General features: G+C 33.7%; 1 protein-coding gene across 1 annotated transcript; it reads right to left on the bottom strand.

The window, feature by feature from the left end:
- Positions 1 to 460: 460 nt before the first annotated feature.
- On the bottom strand, positions 461 to 9431 carry LOC110093305 (transcription factor IIIA). Its single transcript, XM_020818149.2, has 8 exons — positions 9370 to 9431; positions 8901 to 9122; positions 6469 to 6624; positions 3886 to 4029; positions 2679 to 2958; positions 2107 to 2342; positions 1408 to 1545; positions 461 to 767 (listed from the first exon to the last, which is right to left on the bottom strand). The coding sequence occupies exons 3-8, from the start codon at positions 6604 to 6606 to the stop codon at positions 594 to 596; spliced, it is 1110 nt and encodes a 369-aa protein (XP_020673808.2). The 5' UTR covers positions 6607 to 6624; positions 8901 to 9122; positions 9370 to 9431; the 3' UTR covers positions 461 to 593.
- Between the last annotated feature and the right edge of the window lie 915 nt (positions 9432 to 10346).

The raw sequence follows: 10346 nt of genomic DNA, 5'->3' as shown, positions 1-10346 counted from the left end.
GGTGCCAATTAGTTAGATGGTTAAAGTTTGAAAATTTAAGGTAAAAAAATTACTCATCATTATCAAAGAAATGTTGGTCTAATGCTTAACAAAAGTTTAATGTAGCTAATTTATCCACCATTCAATTGATAGGAGAACTAAATTTCTCCTAATCGAATAGCATTTTAGAACAACATAGATTTCAGAGGCAATATAGCTCATCCTTCCACTGCATGTTTAGCCAAAGCGAATTTCTACTGAGTTGCTTTATCTTTTACTTTTAAGAACTCATTGACTTGAACATTGAAACGTCACCATGAAAAAAAAAATCTAAGGCTTCGTTTTGGACGAGTTTCCTTCTACTTCGTAAAGCAGTTTTTTAGTACAAAATTAAAAAAAAAAAATTATACTATAAAGCTGCTTTAAGAAGCAGAAAGAAAGCTGTCCCAAACGAAGCCTAAACATAAATGATTGGTGCAAGTTTCTTAGTTAACACAAGCTATAGAAGTTCCAATAGCATTCATTCCTCTATAAACAATTATGCAAAATAACCACATGGCCACTTTCATATACATAGATATGCCAAAATACTGTTAATGCTATATTCAAGCATTCTATTCATCATCGTCAAGCAACCATCTCAAGTAGTCGGCTCCATTTTCCATGATGGATGACCTGTCTAATGGAACCACTCTTTTCCTCGTCAAGGCCTCAATGGTTATTCTTTCCCTCTTCCGTCCACCTCTCGGCCTTGACCTCCACTGTTCATCAGCTTCGAAAAAATTGCCCTTCATAACAAACCAACAAAAAAATGAGGCCTTGTCAAATTCTGTGTAAGATAAGACATTCTGATCAATCATGGTGAACAAAATTCTCAAAAAGCTATAATATACAAATTATAATATCAGATTTTATGGAAAATTATGTAAAGTAGTCAGCATGTTTCATTGTCTGGTACAAAAATATGAATAGGATACCCACATCAGTAAAATAGACACAATATACGAGAAAAATTATTTAGAAAGTGACGCCGGCGAAGGCGGAGGCTGCGATGGAAAAGGAAAAAGCGAGCTGCAGGAACTGGCAGTTCACGCAAAACCCAAGAACACTTTCTTGGGAGGGGATCACCACCTGAACTCCTTCAGGATACAGAAACCCAAAATAGAGTAAAACTACTCAAATATTATTCATCTCAAAAAAACTCCTTTATTACGAGCATTAGCTAAGTATTTATAGACAAATGTAGTCACATAATAGACTACACTCAAAACAAGAAAGCACTAATCTTATCCAGGCATATAAGCTAACAAATGAAATTAATTAGCTTGAAATTAACAAGTTCTAAGCAGCTCAGCTCCAGCATCAGAGTTTATGCCTGGTCCTGATACAATAGATGGAACAAAAAAAAATATTGGCTTGAGAAAATACCTGCACGTATACATGAGTCTTCTCGTGATTATCTCTAACATGCTTGTAAGGGAATCTTTGCTGACATCCAGATGTTCGACATCTGAATGGCCTAAGTTCTTCATGAACAGCTTTAATATGCTTATTGAGGTTTGATTTCTGCAATTACAGATTGCATATGTAGTGAATACTTAAAAAAAGAGAACCTTTAAACCATGAAAAACTGGAGGAAAAAACAAAAACTCTCTCTTCTTCTCCGCAATATCAGAATTTGAAGAAAGTGTTAGGGCTTAATGGAAAGAGAAAAAAAAGCATCTCCTAGACTATCCTGCTCTCATCATCATTATAAGTTAATTTGGTTTAAATTTTAAGATCGGCTGTCAACATAAAATATCCTGCTTCTATAATCACACAAATATGATCCAGAAACATTCAAATCAACATGAAAAAAAAGTGTATGAATAACAGTGGATGAAAATGAAAAAAATGATGGAATATTAAGAATAGAAAGAAAAAGTTGAATCTAAATGCATTTCATTATGGTGATTTGACCATCAAACTTTGTAAGAGCAATCATTAAGGTTTTGTTTGAGACAAGTAAATTTCTAGTTCAAAAAATTTTTATATGAAAAAGCTGCTTTATAAAATAATAAGAAAGATGTCTCAAATGAAGCCTAAGAAAAAGGTAGAGAGAAGACAAAACAAATCATTGAATCTTACCTTTGAGAACGATTGTTCACATCCTAGAAAACTGCACTTGATTCTTTCCTTTGAAATAACACCTTCATGTGCCCTTTGATGTCGCTTAAAATTTTTTCTCAATTTTTGGGCTCCACATATCTCACACTTAACATACTTGTGGCAAGATTGTATATGGGCCTTCAGGCACTCAGAATTTGTGAAAGGCTTCATACAAAGAGGTTCCCCACAAAAAATTTCCAAGAATTCCACCTTCACTATATCATAAAATAATTAAGATTTCATAATAGAAGAGACAATATATCAACTTTCTAAGCACTTCAAATAAAAACAATTATCTCAATTTTGCAAATCCATATCAAAACATCACTAACAATTGTTGCAGATGAATAGCCTTATTTGAGACATCAAGCTAAAATATATTCAGTTGTAAAAAAAAATCAAGCAAATTATTTTATAAGTACTTAGGGTTCTTTTAGGACGGCTTTCTTACTGCTTCTTAAAATAACTTTTTAGTATAAAAATTAAACACATAATAAGTCAACTATACTGAAATATTAAACACACAGTTCCCTAATTCGTATGAAACTTACAGTGGGAATCTTGATGCTTCTTTAATCTAGATGCAAACTTAAATATTTTTCCACATCCAGGCTCCTCACAAGTATGCCGTTTTTCAGCTTCACATGGGGATTCATCATCATGAATTTCCTTCACATGTCTCTTCAGATTTCCTTGGAAGGCAAATGCGCGATTGCAACTTTGGACAGGGCAATCAAAGACTTTGCCCTTGTGCTTGAGTAAATGTCGATTTAAATGATCCTTTCGTCGGTAACTAAAATAGCAATCCTTCACTGGACAAGCAAATGGTCTCTACAATAAGATAATCGAACCAAAAATCAGCCTAACAAGGATCATTACAACACAAAAAAAGAAAAGGAAGTTGATTAATTTGACATCACAACTTCCCAACAAAATTTATTGGTTCACCAGAAAGGAGAAAAATATCAAGTCTATAATATCTAAAGAGCAAAATACAGCCATTGACGAAAACAAATGAGTGGAAAAAAAATGAAAGAACAAAAACGAAAGATTGAACACCATCTAACAGTTTGCATCAAAGATTTTTCTTCACGATTACTTAACAGAACTTTAGAATAGCTTTCAGAAATCAAATATAATCCACTCAAAGTGAATCCATTAGCCTACCAATCAGAAGATTTTCATACGGGACAGGCTAACAACAATACAATATTGGTTAAATTTCATGAGGAGCAAACCTCACAGATGAGAAGATGCGTGAGTTAAGGCTTTCATGATGGAGCTTCTCAGGAGGTCTCCCAACCTGATACTAGTCCAATCAAGAAAAAATGACACCTTTTTGCATTTTGGAGTTCATCATGGGATCCAATGCTTCCACGCTTGTCTTTACAGTTCTTTTTGGGCAGATCACAATAAAGAAACCAAATGCCTGTAAAAACTGTTCCTTCACAGCAAAAAAACAAGATATTATATTTTCTTTATAAAACCATTCAGTACAGAAGCTATTCACTCAGAGCTCGCATTAATGGAAAAATGCGTTTCTTTATAAGCGAAATTCAACATTGCTTTACCATACCTATGAATTAAACAATTCTTTCACATATGGTATTTTATTTGATCTAAAAAATACATAGCGGGGTTAATAAAAGATTCCAAATTAAAATGTATATAATTTATATTGAGTAAACTTTTCTATGTGGATATATAATAGAGACAATGATCTTTAGTTAGCAAAATGGTACGGGTAAATATAAAAACCTCAACGGAGTGGCTTTTCATATGCTGCGCTAGATGAGCTGGTTTCCAGAAACTTGCGCCACACTCCTCACAAGCATGCTGAACCTTCTGACTTGCTGCCTTGAATGCACTAACCTCATCAAGTTTTACCATCTGTATTTCTTCCTGAATGTTATAGAGCAACATAATTACCAGAAATCCAATGAAATAAAAAACAAAAGATGAGAGAAAAATACTTCAAAAGATATTAGTTCAAGCATTTAAATGCATAAAGTTTTGAACTTTTACATTTCCGATGAGCATTTGAATCCTATATTATAATGGAAGGGAAGAGTGGCGAATTTAAGTATAGATAGGCAAATTCAACGAAAAACGGCAAAATGTTTATCGAGCAAACAGTATGAAAAAACATGTAGGTTAGGTAGCACTGTATTATAAAAGACTAGCCAACCTGAAACATTTTACACAACATGCAAAATTAATTAACCTTCCATGACAGCATTCAATGCCAATAATGAATGATGTTAATAAACATGTCCACAACCGTGAATGGCCATAGGTAATGAAGCTGTGGTGGGGGAACTTGACTGCTCTTATTGCGTTTCAAAGAGAGAAATTAATGGACATCTGAAAGTCTGTGAATATTGGGAATAATGCACATCACTTTTTAGTTTTAGTTTCCCATTTCAGTTCAAGCCATGTAAATGGGAGTTATTGTCCAGTACTTCGGGCAAGTCTGTTAGATTTAACTAAGTATTTCATGATTTCAACAAAGCCCATGCAATTTATATTAACATCTAACAGGAGTTCAGAATCAATACCAAAATACAAAGTGCAAATTACTACTCACTTTTGTTCTTATTTTCCATTAAATGATGCTGCAATCCACAATGTTATTGTTATCCCTGTGTTCAAAGCTGCTATTCTGCAACTATTTTCCACCAATTTCACTATTAGTCAAAGCAATCATTGTCTATTGCTTCTCGTCAATGCTCGGTGCACCCTGTTGCCTTCCCTGTTCTTGGGTCATTTGTAGGTTATAAATAAAACTATAAGGAAATAAATTGCAAATCTCCACTTCCTTGTGTATATGAATGTTGTGTTTCATGAGGATGGACAACTACTTTTGAAAGACACTTGTTGTACTAAAGTGAAGCATAGTTCTTCCCTTTTGAATAATTTGTATCCTTGTTCACATCTCTTAAATTATTCAAGAATTAATTTTGCATATAATTAAAATCTTATCAGGTAAGATAATATTTTTTTAGTGTGAACTTGATTTGTAACACTGCCATTGCCAGGTCCAAAATCCTAGTTGACAACTAGTGTTGTTGTTGTTGTTGTTGTTGTGAACTTGATTTGTAGCTAAAATTTAATGTTGAACAATATTTTTTCTTATATAATTTTAGGTTTTGTGTCAACTTTTAAATGATCTTGTGGAATGAATAAACGAGTTTGTTGTTGTCCAGACATTAAAAGAAGAGTAAATGGTCAAAACAGTCCTTTGACATTTTAAGTTTGTTCATTTTAATCCCATATTTTTTAGATGTTCAATTTGAACATAATTTGATCCTATCATAAACTTTGTAGTTTCCTTGGACAAAACTAAGTGTAGAGATGCTCCGCTTGGGATATTTTAAACTTTTTGGGTAATTCTTTTGAGTTGATAGTAAATGATGAGATAAAATGTAAAAAAAGCCTAAAATAACCTCATAGAAAGCATCTCTCAACCAATTACGATCAAAAGAAACAACAAAAGTTAACTACGATCAAAATTTAACACCTTAAAAAATCTGAAACAAAATTAAACACAGATAAAAAATATAGGAAACAGTCCTACATCAGAACTGTGATTAAGAAAGCTGGAACATGTGCAACATGAAAGTGAAGGTTGCAACAGCCTAAAAAGTCATTTTCTGCATGGAGATGGCACACACCGGCAATGTTGAGACGCAGGTTTTCAAATTCTAAGGCTTTGTGGAGCTTCTTATAGATCTTCCTTTTTTTGACATTTAAGTGTTTAGTAGAACAATTGAAGTGATATTAAAGCTTCAATCCAAACTATGCAATATTCCATAATCAGTTCAACCATGGGTAGTTGAACCTCTAATCAATAAACTACAATTGTAGATTCTGTACAAACCCTATTAAGCAAATCCAACACCTAAAGTTTACTGAGTAGATAAATTGTTTCCCAATGAACGTTTTAAATTAACCACCAGAAGAAACCTTATTCTTTATTTATCATATCATCATCATCACCCTTATCCCAAATATTTGGGCAAACAAAATGACTGAAGCAAGATGCCTGAGTAAAAAATTTATTAGCTACTTCGTGAAACATTCATTAATTGGTAATCAGGTTCCACATATCTCAGTACATTTGTACATATAAGAACTTCAATGAAAAAAAAGGATAATAAATGCTACAAAACCTGAGTAAAAAATCCAAAAAATGGGAAAGATTTCAAATGAAAAAGGAAGTGCGGAAATACCTTTATCAAATAACAAAACATTGTGATTAATAAAATAGATAACAGTAATTCATGAGAAGATCATAACCAAACATTCAAAAAACAGCCGTGGTGTTTGCCATTTGCATACCTTATGGTGCGAGAGGATATGAGATCTTAAAAGAGATTTCTTGGACCTACAAATTCCGCAATACTCGCAGTAATATCTCCTGATGTCTCTAAAAATGAACCGTTGCTTATCATTTTCCTTCACAGCCTCCGTTTCCATATTCCTTGCAAATGATTGCTACAAGAAGATAATAAAAAATAGTAAATTTAGTGAGAAAAAAATGCTTAAATCAACTAACAGAACTATCTGATCCAACTTTTATGTAATAAAACACTCACAGCAAGCATACAACCTGATGTAAGGCGTAGTGCATTATTTTCTTCATGACACTTATTGAATCAACAACAACATGATAAAAAGCATAGAAGATTACCGCATACCCTTTACAAACTATGTTGTCCTTCAAATTAACTTACAAGCTCATCTTCTTTTTCACATGCCGCTCGTTTCGTTGATACCTTCTTCTGCGATCTCCCGTCGCAACTTCCTCCCACCTTAATCGTCTCGACGAGTTTGAGAATTTTGGGGAGCGGGGACGTAGAGAGAAAGACCAGGTCTCCGCCGTTAGGGCGTCACTTGTTTGACATCGGATTTGAAGCACGATTTACGGTAAATCCTGCCAAACAGACAAAAATAGCCATCTTAAATCTCACGGAGAATTAAATCCTCCGTTTTCTCTTTTCAGCCGTAAATCCCGAATTTACTAAATCCTATGATTTAGTGGATTTACGGTTTTTGGGCGAAGGAATGCGCGATAGGGGAGAAAGATGGTTACCATCGAAGCGAGTGAGCTCCGTCATGGTTGATGGCGAAGGAAGAACTTTGTTTAGCTGTCGTGACTTCCGATTCGACAGAGAAAGGGGCGAAAAAGCTTTTAGCGACTTGTTCGAAACCCTACCTCACGATACTAACAAAGTCTGCGAAAGTAGGAGAGGGAAAACAAACTCTATAACTAGAATATTTAGATAATTAATATTATTTTTAATAATTATTATTATTAGATAACTAATATTATATTTAATAATTATTATTATTTAAATAATATTAAGTATTTAATTAAATTATTTAAAAATTAAATCAACTTTCAATTATATTATTTAGAATTGAAACTTATTGTCGATAAAAAAAATTAATAACAACTATTTGAATTTTTAAATACAAATTAAATTTAAAACATAAATTTAATTTAAATTTTTAATGAATTAATCTTAAGTCATGAATTACGTTATCAAATAATTTCTCAAAATATAATAAGATTTAACAGTTATCTTGCTAAAGTCATAAGCAAGATAACTGTTAAATCTTATTATATTTTATGAAATTATTTGATAACGTAATTCATGACTTAAGATTAATTCATTAAAAATTTGAATTAAATTTATGTTTTATTAATTTGTATTTAAAAATCTAAATAGTAGTTATTAATTTTTTTTTACCGACAATAAGTTTCAATTCTAAATAATATAATTGAAAGTTGCTTTAATTATTAAATAATTTAATTAAATACTTAATATTCTTTAAATAATAATAATTATTAAATATAATATTAATTATCTAATAATAATAATAATTAAATATAATATTAACTATCTAATAAATTATCTAAATATTCTATTTATAGGGTTTGCTTTCCCTCTCCTACTTTCCCAGACTTTATGAGTATCGTGAGGTAGGATTTCAAACCAATCGCTAAAAGCTTCTTAGCCCCTTTCTCTGTCGAATCGGAAGTCACGACAGCTAAACAAAATTCTTCCTTCGCCTCCGACCACGACGGAGCTCGCTTCGATGGTAACCATCTTTCTCTCCAATCGAGCGTTCCTTCGCCCAAATACCGTAAATCTGCTAAACCATAGAATTTAGTAAATTCGGGATTTATGGTTGAAAAGGGAAAACGGAGGATTTAATTCTCCGTGAGATTTAAGATGGCTATTTTTGTCTGTTTGGCAGGATTTATCGTAAATCGTGCTTCAAATCCGATGTCAAACAAGTGACGCCCTAAAGACTGAGACCTAGTCTTTCTTTCTACGTCCCCACTCCCCAAAATTCCCAAACTCGTCGAGACGATTAAGGTGGGAGGAAGTTGAGACGGAAGATCGCAGGATAAGACATCAACGAAACGAGTGGCATGTGAAGAAGAATAGGAGCTTGTAAGTTAAAGCTGAAGGACAACATAGTTTGTAGAGGGTAGGCGGTAATCTTCTCTGCTTTCTATCATGTTGTTGTTGATTCAATAACTGTCATGAAGAGAATAATGCACTACGTCTTATATCAGGTTGTATGCTTACTGTGAGTGTTTCATTACATAAAAGTTGGATCAGATAGATGATGTATCAATGTAATTGGTAGGTCAAACTAATGGGGAGAAAATTAAAATCATAAAATTGCTACAATAAAGTTAATAATAACATGAAGTTGTGCAAATAGATTTGTTCAAAATAAAGTTAACATCTTACAATGATGCAAGCACCGACGAAGGAGGAGGTGGAGCGAGCCAGCGAAGATTAAGAACTGGACGGCGAAGGATCCAAGCATGGACGAAGGAGCTGTGAAGGAGTATCTGCAGCGACCAGCGACCAACGGACGAAGGACGAGCTGCAGCGACCAGCGATGCAGCAACGAAGGAAGAAAATCGGAGACGGGAGACGGGAGACGGGCCGCTTCGGTAGTTACGGGAGCTAGAAAATGAAATTTAGGTTTAGCTTTACATGTTTTAGGGGCTGTTTGGTATCGGATTTATCGTGGGATTTAAGTCGGATTTACGCTAAATCCAGCCAAACGGTTTTTGTGCGTGCGTTAAATCCCGGGATTTCATAAATCCCGAACTTAGGGATTTACGGCTTAAATCCCGGATTTACTAAATCCCTCGGTTCGGTGGATTTAACGGGATTTAGCCGAAGAAGAGCGCGAAAGGGAGAAAGTTACCTTCACAGCCAGCGAGCTCCCGTTCCGATTAAAATGTCGTAACTTCCGATCCGGCAGCAAGGGAAATTCGTCGAAGGAGCGAAGTTTAACAGCCACGAAGGAGCCGAAGAAGCGACGCGTGCAATCTCTACACCTCTGCAAAGCAACGAAGCCGAACAACAACCAAAAAGAGAAGATGAAATGCAAAACCCTTGACGCCTCTAAGGTATTATTGATTAACTTAATTGATATAATTTAAATTATTAATAATTAATTAAATTAATTAAATATTAATATAATTATCTTACTTAGTATAACTTAAAATCTATATTATTAAATATATAATTAATAGTATATATAATAATTAACTAGTAATTTATACTTAACATGTTATTAAATTCTTAACACATTAATTTTTATTTTTAGTTATAAATTTATTTTTTAATCTACAATTATCTTCTTCACATTTAAATCCCTAATTGTCATAAATCCTAAAATATATTACCAAACAGTTTATTAGGATTTAACATTTGGCATACCAAACAGTTATGAAGATTTAACACATTTGGGATTTACTAAATCTGGATTTACAGGATTTACTAAATTTCTCTCAAAATAAATCCCACTTGTTGCCAAACAGCCTTTTAGTGTTTTACTCATACTTAAAATACCGCATGATTAATATCAAACGGTGGAAATCGCATTAAGGCTTAAGTGGCTGGTTCTCTCCCAGCTTCCGGTTCACCGGTTTCGCGGTCCCACCGCCGGTCGGACCGGTTCAGTACTGGTTCTTTGATTACCCGGTTTCTTTAGATGACCGAACCGGCCGGCCGGCCGGGTGCCGGTTCAACCGGTTGAACCGGCCGGTCCGGTCCGGTTTTCAAAACGTTGCCAAATCCTACTAAAATTAATGCTATTTGTTGTCAAACAAAACGTTAAAGAATTTATTTGGCAATTTTTTTTATAAATTTAATATTTTTCTTAATGTTGTTTACAAG

This window comes from Dendrobium catenatum, unplaced genomic scaffold (assembly GCF_001605985.2).
Source record: "Dendrobium catenatum unplaced genomic scaffold, ASM160598v2 fragScaff_scaffold_743, whole genome shotgun sequence".
Classification (NCBI taxonomy): domain Eukaryota; kingdom Viridiplantae; phylum Streptophyta; class Magnoliopsida; order Asparagales; family Orchidaceae; genus Dendrobium; species Dendrobium catenatum.
The sequence above is the reverse complement of the archived record's forward strand: the minus strand, read 5'-3'. Positions and strand labels throughout refer to the sequence as shown.

Bases quoted from the DNA above. Each gene is read 5' to 3' on its own strand.
- LOC110093305 (XM_020818149.2), bottom strand. From the start codon at position 6,606: ATGGAAACGGAGGCTGTGAAGGAAAATGATAAGCAACGGTTCATTTTT. The intron at 2,959-3,885 runs GTTTTTATATTT...ATCTTATTGTAG, and splicing joins TGAAAAGCCACTCCGTTGAG to AGACCATTTGCTTGTCCAGT. The intron at 768-1,407 runs GTATTTTCTCAA...TTTGTTATGAAG, and splicing joins AGACTCATGTATACGTGCAG to GGCAATTTTTTCGAAGCTGA.